At 34.1% G+C, this 20,069-nt stretch overlaps 1 protein-coding gene across 1 annotated transcript; it reads left to right on the top strand.

The window, feature by feature from the left end:
• The first annotated feature begins 2,338 nt into the window (after window positions 1–2,338).
• On the top strand, window positions 2,339–15,801 carry LOC115875571. The gene is made up of 3 exons (XM_030891082.1): window positions 2,339–2,402; window positions 11,304–13,859; window positions 13,919–15,801. Exons 1-3 carry the CDS (start codon window positions 2,339–2,341, stop codon window positions 15,799–15,801), a joined length of 4,503 nt encoding a protein of 1,500 aa, XP_030746942.1.
• The last annotated feature ends 4,268 nt before the right edge of the window (window positions 15,802–20,069 follow it).

A 20,069-nucleotide genomic window follows, 5' to 3' on the forward strand; every position in this document is an offset into this window, starting at 1 on the left:
CTTTATGGCTTCGTCTACCGTTTTCCATTTTGAATTTAAATTAGCACTGCATGATAATATGACATCTGTGTTAGGCGGGGCATCATATATTTTACCGTCGATTGCTTTTACTTTTGAGAAGACTTTCCGGTTCCAGGTTTCTTCAGTAATGGCTACGTAGTCTTCATATTTTCTTTGTCCTAGTAATTTTTCTTGTTCTATTAATTTTTCTTCCACTTGTTTACAATTTTCGCATTTTTTGTTGTTCTTTTCCTTGTGAGTTCTGAAATTTGTTGTTCTCTTTGATACAGGTTTTTCTTTAAAGTTTCTATTTCAGTAGCCATCGATAATGTTTTTTCTGACTTTTCTTCATTTAGAATTGCGTCGTCTAACCATTCCATTAGGTTTTTACTTTGCAACTGTTCCGTATAAAGGTATAATTGGGAAGCAATATCTTTTATTCCTTGTTTGGGTTTATACATATCCCCAATTATCTTATTTAATTTGTTTGTCTCCCTTATAATACAGTTTATAGTTTTCTTAAAATTATAACCTCTAGTTTTAAGATTTCTGTCTTCTTCAGGGTTTTGTTCAACTCTTTTTCTTTTACTTGATTGGCTCCAAGGTGTTAGGTTCTTTTGCACATCCTGAAATGTAATTTCACCCGGAAGGGAAAATGTCCTGCATCTCGGTGGTGTTCGCTTTATAGAATCTCTTCTTTCAAAAGGATTTTCTTTAGAATGCTCTGGTAGGTCTTCTATGGTATAAACAACAAATGGATGGTTGTCCCCCCCAGAATCCGTGGGACTGTCCTTTTCCAAGGAGTGGGATTCTCCGGTTTTACCGGTACCCACCTGGGGTAGTGTTTCCTTAGTTTTATCCTCCATTCTTGTTTTGTTGTGTCTCTCTTTGTATGCTTCTCTCCTATGACCTTTATAATAAAGGCTCTTAGAATCATTGAAACACTTAAGCCCCCCCACCACGACAAGGTGGAGACACCCGTGGGGGTAAATGATTCATATATCAACAATAAAGATTATGCACATGCTCAAAAAGTTTGGAATATTTTTAAATGTCAAAGTATGCGTGATTATTCTGAACTGTATATGAAAATAGACATTATTTTACTGGCTGATATCTTTGAACAGTTTTTAGAACTAGATCCCATAAAAGTTACACTTTGGATCCCGCTCATTCGTATACTCTCCCTGGGTATGCATGGCAATGTATGTTATTTCAAATGTGGAAGTCTGATCATCTAAAACTTGAACTTCTAACTGATATTGACCAAATTCTATTTATAGAAAAAGGAATTCGGGGTGGTTTAAGTCAATGCTCGAAAAGATACGCCGAAGCGAATAATAAGTACATTCCATCGTACGATCCCTCTAAAGAAGAAACCTATCTTATGTATTTCGATATTAATAATCAATATGGATGGGCCATGTCACAATATCTTCCATATGGCGGTTTTAAATGGCTTAACGAAAATGAAATTTCAAATTTAAATATACAGAATATCACCAATGAGTCAAATAAAGGCAATATATTAGAAGTTGATTTACAGATTCCTAACGAACTACATGATTTCTTTTCTGATCTACCCCCTTGTCCTAAACACGATATACCTAAAGGGTCTAAAAATTCTAAATTATTAGCTACTTTAAATAATAAAAAGAATATGTTGTTCACTATAAAAATTTACAACAAGCTTTAGCTTTAGGAGTCAGAGTAATAAAAATTCATCGTGTTTTAGAATTTAATCAGTCTCCCTGGTTAAAATCCTATTTTGATTTAAACACTCGGCTCAGGCAAGCTTCGAAAAATGATTTTGAAAAGAATTTGTTTAAATTGATGAACAACGCTGTGTTTGGGAAAACCATGGAAAATATCCGGAAGCATTCATCTATTAAATTAGTAACTATGTGGGAAGGTCGATATGGGGCGGAATCGTTAATTTCGCGGCCTGAATTTAAAAGCAGTACCATAATTAATGAAAACATAATAATTGAATTATCTAAATCTGAAATATATTTTAATAAACCAATTTATGTGGGAATGTGTATTTTGGATTTAACGAAAACCACAATTTACGATTTCCATTAATAATTGCTATATGAAAAGGTCTTTTTCTGGTTGTACCGTTCTGTATACTGACACCGATTCACTGATTTATGAAATTAAAAATCAAGACGTCTATGACGTAATGAAATGAGATTGTTCGCTGTACTTTGACACCAGCGACTACTCTCCAGATAATATTTATAGTATTCCGAAAGCAAATAAAAAAGCTCTCGGTATGATGAAGGATGAAAATAACGGACGTATTATGACTCATTTTGTTGGCCTTCGATCCAAAATGTATGCAGCGAAATTATATTATACACCTATGGAGCTAGAACAAAAAGAATTTGAGCTAAAAAGTAAAAGTGAAGAAAAGCTGGAAATTGAAAATTATTTGAAAAACATAGGAGTAACTAAAAATATTAAGGGAGTTAAAAAAGCTGTTATTAATAAAAAAATTGCTTTTGAAGATAATATTGATTGTTTAGAGAGTTGTATTGAAAAGATAATTTCACAGACATTAATACGATCTAGTAAGCATGATCTCTATACTGTAAACAATCTAAAATTGGGTTAAGTCCCCATGACGATAAGAGACATCTAATTAAGGGGTCAGTTCAGACTTTGCCTCATGGACATTGCTCCATAATGGATACTCAGTTTATTTTATATGTATGTCTGTGGCGTTTTTTAAACAACTACCACTGCGAACGGCAGCTTTTCATCGGAGAGCAGTCGTGGATAAGGTATTTCACTAGAGAGAAAATTAATCAATAATAATAAACAAAAGATATATAGATATTGGGCGCCAGGCATGTACAGAGAAAGAAAACACAGTTGTATAATACTTCATAATACTTAAAACTAATGACTATATTTATTCGTGATGAATTCTGATGGTAAATAGCATTGTACAATTAATATAATTATTATAGTGGTTATTTGTTGAGTAAAACTATGTATGTAAATAATATTAAATATGTTCTATGAAAAGACTATGAAAAAATACAATGCGTGTAACGTTATAGAAAATATAGGAAAAGTAGCATTACTTTATTTAAATTGTTAAATTTATACGGTGTTAAATCAGATGTGTTGCAACCTGTAGATTCTAGAATCTATCTCGTTATTCATCTGTTAGTATAGCGTAATAATAATGTCTATAGAAAGTAATACTATTACAATGCGTGATATTATGAAATCTAAAATCTAAATCACACTTTTACTACTGCATCGACATAAATATCCTTAATAATCTAACCACTAAATATAGTCTGTACGCTATTGTTTAAAATGTACGTTACTGTTTAAGACTGAAAACATTTTAGATGTTAAATGCAAAACTAGAACTTAAATATACACTTAGCTGTTCTTTTATGTAACCCTGCTTCAAACAGTAGCAGCGCGAGGAGGTCTAGATCTCTGTACTGTCTGTCGGCGATCCAGGCTTAGAAATGGGGGTGAAGCAGCACGGGGCTCAAGCCACATCCACGCTGGGGCACTCTATGTGTAAGACAAATCAATCCTACTGGGGACACTTGTCCATGGGACATCCGTCCATAAGATAGTGGCACAAGAGAACACTACTAGGACCTTGAAAAATAGTCCATACCTTGGACACTTGTCCGTAAGACAATGTCCGTCCGTAAGACCCTAAGAACACGAAACTCTTGTTTAAAATCAAACACCGTCTAATAAACAAAATGAACCTACCTCGAAATACTTCCGAGGGCTCAATAAATAATAAACAATCTGTCCTTTCTTCCAAATGACATTCTGGAGGACAAAAGCAAAGGGACGCCAACGTGCCAGCCAAATACAAATACAAGTTGGGACATCCGTAACTCTACCCTAAAAATATTCACTAATAATATCGAATCTAAAAGGAAAATAACTCAGCTTTACCTGTAGCTTCGAAATGGCAGCTGATTAAGATTATACAGCAAGATTTAAATAATCACCATTTCTAAAAGCAGGGCTCTGAAGGTGACAGTCTGTCCTGAGGCTAGACAAAAAGTGAGGTTAAGTACGGAGAAGCGTCTTGAAAGGAACTTGACAGCGCGCGCCTCCACAGAACAGTGAAACGATAGCAGGGTTGGCGACTAGGGAACGTAAAAATATCGTTCAAGCGTACCAAATAAATCATCAGGCCTGAACGATACGGAATCCGGTGATGATAGGCCAGACATCATATATTATATACAAAAAAGACATGTAACGAACTAAAAACGTTACACTGCCCTCCTCCGAAAAGAAAAGAAATGGACCTGTAAGGTACACTTTCTTTTTCACAAATCTGGAGATGGTAAAAAAAATCAAAAGAAAACCACATCGTAAATTTCAGAATAGACGAAACCCATTTGAAAATTGATCAGGTTCTCAAAAAGGAAACGGCAAATCAAAAAAAACGACAAATACCGGTAAAGAATATATGACGCAGGAGATAAAAAAACCAAAGGTTTAAAATTACTAAAGTCAGTGGTCACTGGATACGCCGTAAAGTACAGAGATACTCGAGCCACTGTTCGCTAAAATAAAAAAAAATAAAAAATACGGAGGTACATCTGCTAGTATGGTACGCAAGATTAATAAATACTGCTATAGTTAGGTGTTTTATACCGATATAGGTGTAAATTATCGATAACTCAGGCTAGACAAGTGTAGACTCCAAAATACGCTATGTTTTAAAACAACGCGACTCAACAATAATTAAAGAGAACGTCGATCCATTCATGGTATCGATACGTCTCGGTTTATAACCTTGGTGATAGTTTCTGAAACCAACATTCTAGTTCATGTCAGACCAACTACGCCAGAGAAGGAACACTACAATACTAGAGCAGATAGAGGTATATAACGGCCGGTAACCTAAAACCAAAACAACCAATCAAATTTACTGTGCAAGTACAAACCTTCTCTCGGACGGAATGAACAATACTAACAACGCCAGACAAGGAATTATATGGAACTAGAGCAGTTAAAGGTTGACGGTCGGTACTACAAGACCAAGACAACCAGACAAATATACTGTTCCAGCTCAAGCCTTCTCTCAAACGGAATGTATCATACTAACAACGTCAGACAAGGAATTACAGACTAAAGCAACAGAGGCTGAAGAAGGCTAACCGAGCATAAACACCTCAACAAAATTTGCACTAGCTCAACCCTTCTCTCCAACGCAGTGACTGGAACCAACAACAACAAAAACCAGAGATAATCACCAAGAGACAGAACTGTAAAGAAAGATAAAAATGAAATGAATATGAAAAAATACCCTACATCTGTCAGCATGAGGGGATGCACTGTAGTGTACATCAAATAAAATGGGATAAATAGAGCATATCTATAACGATACTCCAAAATGACTCTACATAAAAAAATACAACTAAAAACCTTCTGAGCCTTAGCTCAGAGAGAAAAAAAACAAAATACGCATCGCCTAGGGTAGTAGACGGAAGGTCAACGCCCTGTCAAGCAAATGCGACGGAACCCTAACAGGTATCTCGAATCAAAATCAAAATAATAATCAAATCAATTTAATAAAATGAATAAATATAAGTTTTACTTACCGAAGTAAAACCTATTAAATAGGTATTACGATAAAGTAATACTATACAGGTAATACCACATACGTAATACTATTCACGTAGTACCACATACGTAACATCACCCATACAACACCACACACGCAATACCATATACGTAGTATGTGGATAAGGTGTTCGGAAATAATTTCCGACACTCTCGATGTTTTGAGACTTACCACATACTACGGTGGCATTTGACGGACTCTTACCGTCACGAGGAACCCGTACATGGCTATTCTTTACTGTTGAGTATACAGCAACCAACCAGTAGCTTTTACTCAACTCGCCCACCATAATAGAGCGGATACAGGCCACAAGGCCACAAACCACGACCATAGGCTAGGTAATAGCCATAGATCGAAACAAAAAAAAATACATCTAAAAATGACAATCAAACAAACTCAAAGACTTACAGAAAACTGTAAAGTCAAAAATCACAAAAATGTCAAACACGACACTGCTCAAAGCCAGACTCAAAAAAATCACAATTGCCAAACGCAAGTAACCTGTAGGGCTAAGTAAAACTAACGAGCTAAACCAAACTATACATAAGGGACTAAAATGATGAAATTGTCTCCATGACAACTCATCGGGCAAAACCAAACTAATAACTATCTCACTGATAGTTATTCTAAACCAAAAAAGTGGTGTAATTGCTCGCGAAACAATACACCTGGACTAAAAAACCAGAAAAACTAATAAAACAGAGCAATCATCATCTCGCTATGCCCGCCGCTAAAAAACTCAATGCATCTGCACATACCATACAGACACTGCCAAAATTCACTAAAAAAACTAAAAATGATATAGATGTCACCAAGACAAAAATATCTCACAATACAAAAAGATCTGAACATGACACAAGTGTCATCAAAAAAATATCTCTCCAAATAACGAGAAAACTAGAACTCCAACTAAACTCAAACTATTGACGCATTTTGACACAGATATATTCTTCGGAAACACTGCATTGGCTATCAGATCTAGTAAAAACTATTAAAACCAGGCAACAGAATCCGAGAACAGAAATGTCAAACGTCAATCCTCCATAAACTTGAGTCACAAGCGCTAAATCGCTCAAATAACTCAAAAACAATCATCATATCAAATGATGACAATACGTTAATGATCTTGGACTTCTCCAAAAAAAATCATTAACAACCAAAATGTTCACAGAAGCATCCTGCTAACTGTAAACCATAAATACGACAAGTGCTCCCGCATATGTCGTCTGCAACACTGCAAAAAATTTAATGTCCTCCTGACATTAAATCACTAAACGGTAAATGTCTGTATGAAAAGTTATTCGGCAACTATCATAACAGAACAAGTACCAAACATTCCTTTGACACGGCTGTCAAAAGAAAACAAAACAATACCTCACGTATCAAATATGACAAGTCACCCTCGCCATACACTCAAAAAACTCAAGGATACACTTCCTGTATCAACATAACAGTCCTAGTATAACTGTCATGACAAAAAAACTCAAAATGTACCTAAAGTACCAAACAGGACAGTCTAACAACTGTCGATAGAACTGACAACACTGAAGGTTCAGATGGTGAAACATAGTGAATGCGATACTAAATAAAAATATTGGCATAAAAAACATTGGCATAGAAACCTGAAGGTAAACTAAACAATAAACGAGATGAGATTAACTCTAACGTACTTCTATACAAAAAAATAACCCTAAATGTAAGTTTAGCAGCTCGCCCTAACAGTTATCAATAATCACAAAAACTTGTAAAATTAGTTGCAATCAATTAATCAACACAAACAAAATCAAAATGATCAAGTTGTGACCACACAGTATAGTAAAATTATCAAATAGTAATCTCAGCTAAGAATAACGTTTAAAATTTATATCAAATTTCAAACACCTAGAGATATAAAAAAATCAAAGTCGAAAATTTAATGCTTGTCCACCCTGTATAGGGAAAAATACAAACCAAAATGTCTGTAAATATAAAGTTTCAAACTTTATCAAATGTCAAAAACCTTGAAATTTAAAAAATTTCAAAGTCACAAAAAAGTATTGACCACCCTGTATAAGGAAGTCCCAACAATAGATAAACTTTCAAGTTTATCTACCAAGAAAAAAATTTAAACAACTATTAAAAAAAATTTAAACCCAAAGAAAGTTCAGGTCCAAGCATTAAATCTTGACCGCCCTGTATACCAGGTTCAAAAATATATCAAAATATCATAAATATCAAAACACACAGCTGACACATCTCCGTTATATGAAATTGTCCAAATTCCATAGACCCAAATAATAATAAATAGAAATATCAAAAATAAGAAAGAGAATAAAAACTTCAGTCTTAAATCGTACCAAGAAAACAACAACTTTTTCCTCCTCTGTATCATGCCAAAAAAGATTAAACTACAAAAATTAATGTAAGAAAATTAATAAGAAAAATTGTCAGACTCCAGTGAAATACATTACGAGTAAAAAATAAAACAGTCTGACTGTCAAACTAAAACAATAAAGTGTCAAATTAAAGGTTGTTTATTTTTCTCGAGGCCCCACGCTTATGGGTGCCAAATTAAGTGTAGCGTTTTTTAAGCAACTACCACTGCGAACAGCAGCTTTTCATCGGAGAGCAGTCGTGGATAAGGTATTTCACTAGAGAGAAAGATTAATCAATAATAAACAAAAGATATATATAGATATTGGGCGCCAGGTACAGAGAAAAGAAAACACAGTTGTATAATATGATAATACTTAAAACTAATGATATAATTATTCATGATGAATTCTGATGGTAAATAGCATTGTACAATTTTAATAATTATTATAGTGGTTATTTGTTGAGTAAAACTATGTATGTAAATAATATTAAATATGTTCTATGAAAAGACTATGAAAAAATACAATGCGTGTAACGTTATAGAAAATATAAGAAAAGTTGCATTACTTTATTTAAATTGTTAAATTTTATGCGGTATTAAATCTGATATGTTGCAACCTGTAGATTCTAGAATCTATGTCTCGTTATTCATCTGTTAATATAGCGCAATAATAATCTATAGAAAGTAATACTATTACAAGATGTAATATAATGAAACCTAAAATCTAAATCACATTGTAACTACTGAATCGACATAAATGTTCTTAATAATCTAACCACTAATAATAGTCTGTACGATATTATTTAAAATATACGTTACTGTTTAAGACTGAAAATATAGAAAATCCAAAACATGAAAACTAGAACAAAATGAAATCTACACTTATCTGTTCTTTTTATGTAACCCTGCTTCAACAATGTAGAACAGTAGCAGCGCGAGGAGGTCTAGCATCTCTGTACTGTCTGTCGGCGATCGACTCAGGCTTAGAAATGGGGGTGAAGCAGCACGGGGCTCAAGCCACATCCACGCTGGGGCACTCTATGTGTAAAGACAAATCAATCCCTACTGGGGACACTTGTCCATGGGACATCCGTCCATAAGATAGTGGCACAGGAAAACACTACTAGGACCTTGAAAAATAGTCCATACCTTGGACACTTGTCCGTAAAACAATGTCCGTCCGTAAGACCCTAAGAACACGAAACTCTTGTTTAAAATCAAACACCGTCTAATAAACAAAATGAACCTACCTCGAAATACTTCTGAGGGCTCAATAAATAATAAATAATCTGTCCTTTCTTCCAAATGACATTCTGGAGGACAAAAGCAAAGGGACGCCAACGTGCCAGCCAAATACAAATACAAGTTGGGACATCCGTAACTCTACCCTAAAGATATGCAGTAATAATATCGAATCTAAAAGGATAATATCTCATCTTTACCTGTAGCTTCGAAATGGCAGCTGATTAAGATTATACAGCAAGATTTAAATAATCACCATTTCTAAAAGCAGGGCTCTGAAGGTGACAGTCTGTCCTGAGGCTAGACAAAAAGTGAGGTTAAGTACGGAGAAGCGTCTTGAAAGGAACTTGACAGCGCGCGCCTCCACAGAACAGTGAAACGATAGCAGGGTTGGCGACTGAGGGAACGTAAAAATATCGTTCAAGCGTACCAAATAAATCATCAGGCCTGAACGATACGGAATCCGGTGATGATAGGCCAGACATCATATATTATATATAAAAAAGACATGTAACGAACTAAAAACGTTACATGTCTGTGTGTGTGAGGGTGCAGCCACACTATCCTAAAAACGGCGTATCGGCGTAACGGCGTAATGACCTTGAATAGATTTCCAGTAATTCTATTGGCTGAAACATTAATCTGTCAGAAATTTTATCTGTCAAATTCATCTGTCAAAAAATTTCAAGCCAGTAGACGAAGTCACTGGAAATCGATTCCAAAATTTTCATTACACTACAACTGGCACACCCTCAATGGCGTGTGCATGAGTATAATTAAAAACAAATTATTAGTTAAACACTATGAATGTATAATTTAGGTGAATTAAAGAGTCGAAACTTTAGATTTGTGTTGGTACTGCCTATATACTCATTTTGGGTAAAATAATGAACCACCTAGATTTAGTATTCGTACCTATTGGCGAATTAAACAGCCTTCTGGATTAAGTTCTAGATTAGTGCTGGTGCTGCCTATATACTAATTTTTGGTGAAATAACCACCTAGATTTTCTGTTCGTACCTACTGGCGAATTAAAGAGCCGTCTGGATTAATTTTTAGATTAGTGCTCGTGCTGCCTACTCATAGTAATTTGTTTGGAGTGAAAGGTTGTGCGAATGTGTCCCCAGCAATGTAGCTATGCCTTGATGTGGCGCTGGGGCTTAAGATTGTTTTTATAATTTAAGTTACACTCTGTATATTATTATAAAAGCAACTAACTAAATTAGCTACACCCTGTATAATAATTTTATATTGTTTATTATATAAATATTCTTTTTTAGACTCCAAAACCTGTATTTGTTACGACCTTATCAGCAACAACCGTTTATAGAAAAACAATAATTTTAAGCACTCTGTTTAATACTTATTTGTTATTTTGTATTATTAATTATTATCATATTATATTAAGTATCGATTTGTATTTTTACATAAATGTAACTCAGCTCTATTTTTCTTGCCCCGCTCTAGTAAAATATATGTCATAGTTGTCATTGAAAAACCTTGAGCAAGAAGGTGACGCTCAGCATTGTTTTGTAACAAAATACTTGTAATCATACAATAAAAAACTTAAAAAAACGTCAACAGACATAGCTTTATTCAAGAAGTGCTATCAGTTATCATTGGTCCTTCGAGCCGGATGAAGTAAGTCCTGAAAATCACAGAAAAAGACAGTATAACCTAGAAGTCAGACAAGGCCTACAAAGTTAGAAGCCTACCCTATCATTCAGAAGTTTATCCTATATACAATAGAGGCTTGAACCTGAGAAGAAGCTAATCGTAAGTCCATCCTATTATCCTATCCTAGCTTAGCTTATCTAATCCTAATTCTATTTGTATCATTTTAAATCATCAAAATTTATATATATTGCTGACTTAACTAGAGCGAGAGCAAATTTAAAAGGTAGTCTAACTCGATTAATTAACTTTTATCAAAAAATCAAAAGTGATCCTATTGACGAATATAAATTTAATCAAATTAATGACAGGCTAAGTAATGCCACGGATTTATTAGATAATTTTAATCGCATTCAAGATGAAAGTGATGCTTATTCTTTTAAAATGTATCTTCAGATGTTGATGTACCATCTTATGAGGAAGACATATTAACAAAAAGTTTATCTGAGCGTGAAGCATTTGAAGATAAGTATTATGATATAATTTCTCTTGTTAAATCTTATTTAAACAGCTATAATCCCTCTCAAGAGTTAAATCAAGCTATTAGCAATGCACCTTTGGTTCAGGATACACAATTTAATATCAAGCTTCCTAATTTAAATTTACCAATATTTACAGGAAAATACAATGAATGGGTTAGTTTTAATGACACATTTAAATCTTTAATTGACTCTAATCCTGCCTTAACAACAATTCAAAAATTTTACTACTTAAAATCTTGTTTGAAACATGAGGCATCAGACATCATAGAGTCTTTAGAAGTTACGATTTTAAATTATCCTATAGCTTGGCAAATTTTACGTGACAGGTTTGAAAACAAGAAAATTATCATAAATAATCACATTAAACAAATTGTTGACTTACCCCCTATACGCAATGGATCTCATTTCGAGTTAAGAAATCTTTCGGATACAGTTAATAAAAACATACGTTGTTTAAAGGCTTTGGGACAAGGTGTGGATCATTGGGATTCGTTGTTGATATATATTGTAAGTCAGAAATTCGATTCACACACTAAAACAGAATGGGAACAATACCAAGCTCAAGACACTCTTCCAACATATGAAAACTTAATGGCCTTTTTGAAAAATCGCTGCAGTATCTTAGAATCTTTGAGCATAACTACTCCAGATAGAGATCCGCACTCTATAACTAAAATAGCTAAAAGGGTTCAGAAACCAATTAAAAATACAGCTCAAAGCAATTCTTACTTTTCATCCACCAACTTCAAATGTATCTTTTGTCAGAATTCCCATAATATTTATAATTGCCCTGATTATTTAAAACTCTCAATTCAGGAGAGAATAAATGAGGCTTATAAACATAAGTTTTGTTTAAATTGCTTACGAACTAACCATTTAGTTAAAGATTGTCGATCTACAGGTTGTAGAAAATGCAATCGCAAACATCATACATTGCTTCATATTGAAAGACTCGACAAGATTTCATCCTCTGAACCTCCTATAAATTCTTCAAATCCTAGCACGTCTGAGGTTAGTAATCTTGAAACATCATCTGCATTATCCTCATATCAGACATCTAAAAACACCAACTTAAAACAAGTTCTTCTAGCTACTGCTTTGGTTGAGGTTCCTGACGTGAACGGTGTTTTTCATACCTGTAGAGTCCTGTTAGACTCTGGTTCCCAATCAAATTTCGTGACTGAACAACTTTGTCATAAATTAGGGGTACCTTTATATGAATCAAAAACCATGATAATGGGCTTAAGCAGTCAGGCATCCTCCATAAAGTTTAAAACTAATATAACTATTCGATCCATCCATAATAGTTTTAAAACTAATTTATCTTGTTTAGTTTTGAAATCTATAACTGAACCCTTGCCCATGGTTTCTTTTGATTACTCTCATCTTAATATCCCTAGTCACATCAGATTGGCAGATCCTAGTTTTAATAAAGTTGGAAATATCGACATCTTGCTTGGAGCTACCATTTTTTGGAATCTGTTGTGCATTGGACAATTATCGTTAGGTTTAAATTGTCCATCACTGCAGAAAACTCATTTGGGTTGGGTAATAACTGGAAATTGTAATATTATCCCTAAGAACTACCTCCAAAAAAATGTTTCCAAAACATTAAGCTATTTTAATCTGGAATCCTCGCGTTTGGAAAAACAGGTAGCAAGATTCTGGGAGCAAGAGGAGATCGCTTCTTGCGATAGATTTACGCCTGAAGAACAGCTGGTTGAAACTCATTTTCAAAGCACTACAACCAGAGATTCAAGTGGCAAGTTTATTGTTAAAATACCTTTTCGAGAAAATCTCTCTAATCTTGGCGATTCTAGTACTACGGCATTAAAAAGATTTAATAGCGTGGAAAGAAAACTTGTTAGAAATTCTGAACTTGCGGTAGATTATAAAAAATTTATACTGGAATATGAAAATCTTGGCCACATGCAAAAAATATCTTCAGACATAAATAATGAAGCAAATTCATTCTATCTTCCGCACCATTGTGTTATCAAAACATCAAGTGCCACAACTAAACTGCGTGTTGTATTTGATGGATCAAGTAAAAGTGATTCTGGACTCTCGCTAAATGATGTTCAATACACAGGTCCAAATATACAGGATGATCTTTTTTCTATCATCTTAAGATTCAGACAGCACACTTATGTGATTGCTGCAGATATTGAAAAAATGTATAGGCAGATTTTATTGCACCAGGATGACAAAAAATATCATAGAATCTTTTGGAGAAATGACCCAAGTGATGAGATATCTTGTTTTGAACTAAATACCGTAACTTACGGCACTGGGTCGGCCTCATATTTAGCGACAAGGTGCCTGAAGCAATTGTCCATTGACTATCAAGCTACAAATCCTTTAGCTAGTAATGCTATTGAACACGATTTTTATGTTGACGACTTGCTAACCGGACACGACTCTCTTTCCACTCTTCAATCGCTTAAAGACGATATAACTTCAATCCTAAGTAGTGTTGATTTAATTTAAGAAAATGGACAACTAATACTCGTTGTCTTCTATCAAAAGATGATTTAGAAAATAATCATGACATATTTCTTGACAAAGAATCTACGAATAACAAAACTTTAGGCATTGTTTGGGATTCTAATTCAGATATTCTTAAATATTCTATCCAACACTTAGATAACAACTTAACTGTAACCAAACGTTCGATACTATCAATTACGTCCCAAATTTTTGATCCTCTTGGCCTACTATCTCCTGTAGTAATCAAAGCCAAAATCCTCCTTCAGATTTTATGGCAATCGGCTATCTCTTGGGATGAATCGTTGCCATCCGATTTACATACCTTATGGTTACATTTTATTAACGATCTTCATGAATTAAACTTGCTAAGAATACCTCGTCATGTTATTTTACCTAATTACGATTTTATTGAGATACATGGTTTTGCCGACGCGTCCGAAAGAGCTTATGGTGCTTGTATTTATGTCCGCTCAGTAAAGTCTGATCAGATACAAGTAAGACTCCTTTGCGCAAAATCTCGTGTTGCTCCAATAAAATTCTTATCTCTACCTCGTTTAGAGTTAAGCGCAGCTCTTTTGTTAGCGCAATTACTGCACAAAACAACCGAAGCCTTAACTCTTACTCCTTCTAATATATTTTTATATTCTGATTCAACTATAACTCTTGCATGGATAAGATCCGTTCCACAACGATGGAAAACTTATGTTTCCAACAGGGTAGCTGAAATACAATCATTATCTAATGTCTCTACTTGGCACTATGTTAAATCTTCTGATAATCCCGCAGATTTAATATCCCGTGGAGTGACTCCAAAACTTATCTTAGATTCTAGCTTATGGTGGTGTGGACCTCCATGGTTAATGCAAAAGGACATTTCTCATTTTATTGATAGTTCAGAACCTACCCTCAACACAGAAATACCCGAAATTCGTAAACAAACAATCACGCTGCACTCAAAACATGAAAATAATTTTGAATATTTCTTAAAATTCTCTAGCTTAACAAAGCTACAAAGGATTGTGGCATTCTGTTTTAGATTTGTTACTAATTCTAAAGCTTCAATAGATAGAAGAAATTTTTCTAACTTAAGTCCTGATGAATTAAAATATGCCTTGCATAGATTAATTAAGATATCTCAGAGTGAATCTTTCTCAAAAGAAATGCAATGTTTAAATAAGAATATCGGTCTAGATAAAAATAGTAAAATTCTTTCTTTAAAACCCTTTATTGACAATAATGGTCTATTGCGTGTAGGAGGTAGACTTGAAAATTCTAATTTACCCCTAAATAGAATTCATCAGATTATCTTACCAAAAGGTCATCATTTAACGAAATTAATTGCCAGAAATGAACATGTAAGGTTAATGCACTGTGGACAACAGCATCTTTTATCCTCCTTACGAGAACAATATTGGCCAATAGATGGCAGAAATTTAGTAAAACAAGTAGTCCATAACTGTGTCACCTGTTTTAAGGTTAAACCAAAGGTTTATCCTTATGTTATGGCCTCATTGCCAAAGGAACGACTAATAGCTTCTTTTCCGTTTGAGAATACAGGTGTGGATTATGCTGGCCCTTTTACAACTCGAGATAGAAAAACGCGACCATATAAAGAAATTAAGAGTTATGCAGCAATTTTTGTATGTCTCTTAACTAAGGCTATACATATCGAATTAGTGTCTAGTTTAACCACTGAAGCTTTCATAAATGCTCTTAATAGATTCATTGCTAGAAGAGGTAAACCCTCTGTAATTCTCTCAGATAATGGTACCAATTTCGTAGGTGCATACTCTGATCTTAAGACACTCTTTAAAGAACATAGCAACACCATAATAGACAAAGGCATCAAATTTAGGAATACAATGGAAATTTATTCCACCTGCTTCACCTCATTTCGGTGGCATCTGGGAGGCTGGCGTTAAGTCAATGAAAGCTCACCTTAGGCGTGTAGTTGGTAAAACAATTCTCAATTTTGAGGAATTAACAACAGTCATGATACAGATAGAATCTGTCCTCAACTCCCGCCCTTTGTATCCTTTGTCATCTGATCCCTTTGACCTGAATCCCCTTACTCCATTCCATTTCATTATTGGAAGACCAGGGTCATCAATTCCTAGCAGGGACTTGCGGGAGGCGCCAGAAAATCTCCTGAAAAGTCGTCAACTAATCCAGCAAATGATTCAGCATTTTTGGAGCAGATGGTCGACTGATTATTTGAACGAGCTCCAAGTTAGATCTAAATGGAAGACCTCAACTCCTAGTAACATCAAGGAAGGGATGTTGGTTATAATCAAAGAGGATAATCAACCGCCTCTTATGTGGAAGCTGGGACGGGTACTCGAATGCTTTCCTGGAAGTGATGGTGTAGTTCGAGTAGTTTCCGTTCAGTGCGCTAGTGGCAAGATTAAACGCCCAATCGCGAAAATATGTCCGCTTCCTACTGAATGATGTTATTAATTGTTACTCTTACATAATAATTGTTCATCTGTAGCCAGTTCATATCACTTATTGTTTGAAAGACTTTGTCTTGTCAAGGGCGGCGATATGTTTAATGCTTATTTGTTATTTTGTATTATTAATTATTATCATATTATATTAAGTATCGATTTGTATTTTTACATGAATGTAACTCAGCTCTATTTTTCTTGCCCCGCTCTAGTAAAATATATGTCATAGTTGTCATTGAAAAACCTTGAGCAAGAAGGTGACGCTCAGCATTGTTTTGTAACAAAATACTTGTAATCATACAATAAAAAACTTAAAAAACGTCAACAAACATAGCTTTAATCAAGAAGTGCTATCAGTTAACACACTCATTCAGCCTTTTTAGTTTGTTTCCAACAGTTATGGTGTTAAAAAATTACTGTGTTGTGCAAATATGTGGATAATAATAGCAGTAAACCCTAGTGAGTACATATTTTAAGTTTTACGTTTGATTTGTTTAAGTAATTTTTCAGTAAATTCGTATATGTACCTTTGGTAGGATGTTTAGGTTAGGTTTTTTTTATCTTCGTCTTTTTCGTTCAATACCTTTAAATTAATTTTATTCCCCCGTAATACCACCATATATTCTCACTTATTTAAGACTCATCATGTATATACCGCAATCACCCTGTATATTAACTTTATTATGAAAGTACTAGTTCATCTTTATAAAAGCAACTAAATTAGCTACACCTCGTATATTAATTTTATTGTTTCTCTGTACTGGCGTTCGTCACAATCCTATCAATTATGGCGTCATACTACCAACCATTGTGTTTCAGTGTGTTTCTAACTTTAAACGGCGTTGGTAGATCAAGAAATTTATTGTGTATTTTCATCGTGCGTTTAGTGAAAAGAGCTTAAATGTGATATTGAAGAAGAAGAAGGGTGTAAGTGTATGTGTTGGTGTAAGTGTATGGGTTTGGTTCAATACTACTGTTTTTGTAGTTTAGCGTTATTTTAAAATTTTTCTGTTTATTTTGGAGCTTGCGCATAAGAACTACCATACCTGTTGATTTTGGCGCGAGAGCTACCAATATTTGGCAGACGATGTTTGACGTTTACATTTAATCTTAGTTTTGTTTTTTTATTAAACCCTATAGCTTTTGGTTTAATGCTCTTAAATTATTTTCTTTCCATCGGAATATCAATGCCTCAGTTGTTATGTACATATCTTTAAATGTTTCGTATACCTTTGGACCTGCGCGAAAACTGATAGTTCTGCCACACCCTGTTGCTTTTGGCGCGCTTATAAAAACTATTAATGTTTGACGTTTGACAGCACTTTGTTTACTTATAACATAGGGTTAAGAGCTCTATCATTCATATACTTATAACGTAGGGTTTTAGATTATATTATGTTTTTATAGTTTAGCATTTAGCGTTATTTTAAATTTTTTCTGTTTACTTTGGATCTTGCGCGATGTTCGGTTTTGACATACCACTTATGACAGATGGTGTTTGATGTTTGACATTTAATCTATGTTTTGATTCAATACTCTTAATTTATTTTCAATACCCCTCACAATCGTTATGTTTTTGTAGTAAATCATTTAGCATTACGTATATATTTTATTATTATTTTTGCTAAACTATCCTATAAACTATTAACTAGAAATTTGGGACTTGCGCGCACGCTGCTAATGGTACCACACGTTACGATAACAACCGATGTTTGCCGAAGTCTATGATAGCACTTTATTTACCTAAACTTTTTCCTTTAATCTTTGTTTTTTATAGGAAATTGCATCATTAACTTTAATTACTTTATGCTAATAGCGCTTATTAGTTAATAATAATAAATTGTTAATATTTTAGGTACTTACCTTGCGCGTAGAAGTTGATATTCGCAGCTGTTGTCGTATCCTTCTCCTAAACAGCCGATGTAGACAGACAGCTATCGTGGTAAGTAAATAATATTTTTCATCTACGCTAATATTTTATTTTATTTTTGATAAATTATTAAGTCTTGTTAAAATGATGAATGTGCTAACATTTTTATTAAATTATTAAACAATCTTGACAAAATGATGGATGCGCTAGTATATTTAAAATATAATTTTTTTTTTATATAAACATTTAATTTAATCTTAACAAATACCTATATGTGGGGCCCCACGAGGGCGCAGGACTAGGTGTTAGGTATATGGCATATGGTGAATGGTGTGGTATGTATATATATATATGGTATTTGACTTGTATACGAACGTCGTTCATTATGTGATCTATACCTTTGAGACATTTTGACTTAGGCCCCCTCTAGGTGTTTGGTGTTTGGCGCCATAGCCCCCGCGCCCTCCACCCAACGTATGACGTAAGATAGGTTTGATATTTGACAGGCTTGACGTTTGACATTTGACGTTTGACTGATAGCACCTGCGCAATATGAGTCTCAGAATTTACCCCCACCACTTTGGGTACAAAAAGACAGAATGGACCTTCATAAGAAAAAGCATGGGATTTTGAGCTCGGACATAGGTTGCTTATCTACTCACGTCTGCTGTCAATTGTGGGCTCCAGTGACACCGAACTGCTGTACACCGAGCTGCTGTACAACCCTGTAGCTATACGCCGTTGAGCAGCCCGAGAAGTTTTCAAGTATATCACATCGAGTAGAGTAAAACTGTTTAGATATTAGTTAGGTTTCGATTTGCTATTTGTATTCCGCCCTTAGAGCATACTTAGTTTAAGTTAAGGGGGATGACGTCTTAGTTTTAGTACGAATAGATAGCTTAGACCATTTTCATTTTTCATTTATTCTTATCGATTTAAACGTTACTTCATTTCATATACATTTCATCATTTTCTTTATACATTTAACATTTTTGATATTTCAATATTTTGCTTAAATATTTTTAGTAGTATTATTTGCAGTCTGGTCTCATAGTTAAGTTAGAGTCACTTAAGTTTAAATAATTATAGTAACATTTGAAGTTCATGGCAGTTACACTCAACAGTTCGAGGTTAGTGTTGAAGTCTACTTAATAGTAACATCTTTTATGTCGAGTTCATAGAGTATAATCTCGTGGCGCACTTTTATTAAGACCTTTGAACCCCGCCCACCCGGCTGTTAAAATTAAAAGCTAGTGGCCTCTATGCAACTCATTACCGATTAAGTAAACTTGTGTTTTATTGAACTTCAAATTGGAAAAGGACGCGGCAGTATTAACAATTAAATAAATTCGAAAAATACGAAGCAAATAATAAATAAGTGTGAGAGAAACAAAAAAACATATTATTTTAATACAAACCAAGAGATAATATTTTTTTCTTTCTTTTTATTACTTTCTCTATGACACAAACTCAACAGGTTACTTCAATGGGGCTTCTCAGTTAATATAAAAAATAAAAACACAAAGACTACATTAAATGTTCAAACTGCTGCCCATTATTATCTAGACGGAGTTGGCAGCGTCTCTGCACGCCGCCGCGTTTATTTATAACCTTGATGACACGTTAATAAAATATAACAATACATTTCTTAATACATATTGATTATTTATTCATTTTCTATTTACAACTAAAGTAAATGTGCGTTAACTTTAAATCACAATTTAACTTCATATTGTTGTATTTTTAGCCAAATGTAATATTTTGTAAATAATATCTTTGACTCGATCTTGAGGTATTATTCTACAGGTTATGGAAGGGCAAATGCATCGTGTAAAGACTTCTTATTTATCTAAAATAACGTTAATTAAAGTAA

This window comes from Sitophilus oryzae, unplaced genomic scaffold, assembly GCF_002938485.1.
Source record: "Sitophilus oryzae breed Bouriz unplaced genomic scaffold, Soryzae_2.0 scaffold_1058_pilon_pilon, whole genome shotgun sequence".
Lineage (NCBI taxonomy): Eukaryota > Metazoa > Arthropoda > Insecta > Coleoptera > Curculionidae > Sitophilus > Sitophilus oryzae.

Excerpts from the sequence above, each read along its gene's own strand:
- LOC115875571 (XM_030891082.1), top strand. The coding sequence starts at position 2,339 with ATGTATGCAGCGAAATTATATTATACACCTATGGAGCTAGAACAAAAA. Across the intron at positions 2,403-11,303 it reads AAAAGAATTTGAGCTAAAAA|ATGTTGATGTACCATCTTAT; the intron begins GTAAAAGTGAAG and ends ATGTATCTTCAG. Across the intron at positions 13,860-13,918 it reads CGATATAACTTCAATCCTAA|ATGATTTAGAAAATAATCAT; the intron begins GTAGTGTTGATT and ends TTCTATCAAAAG.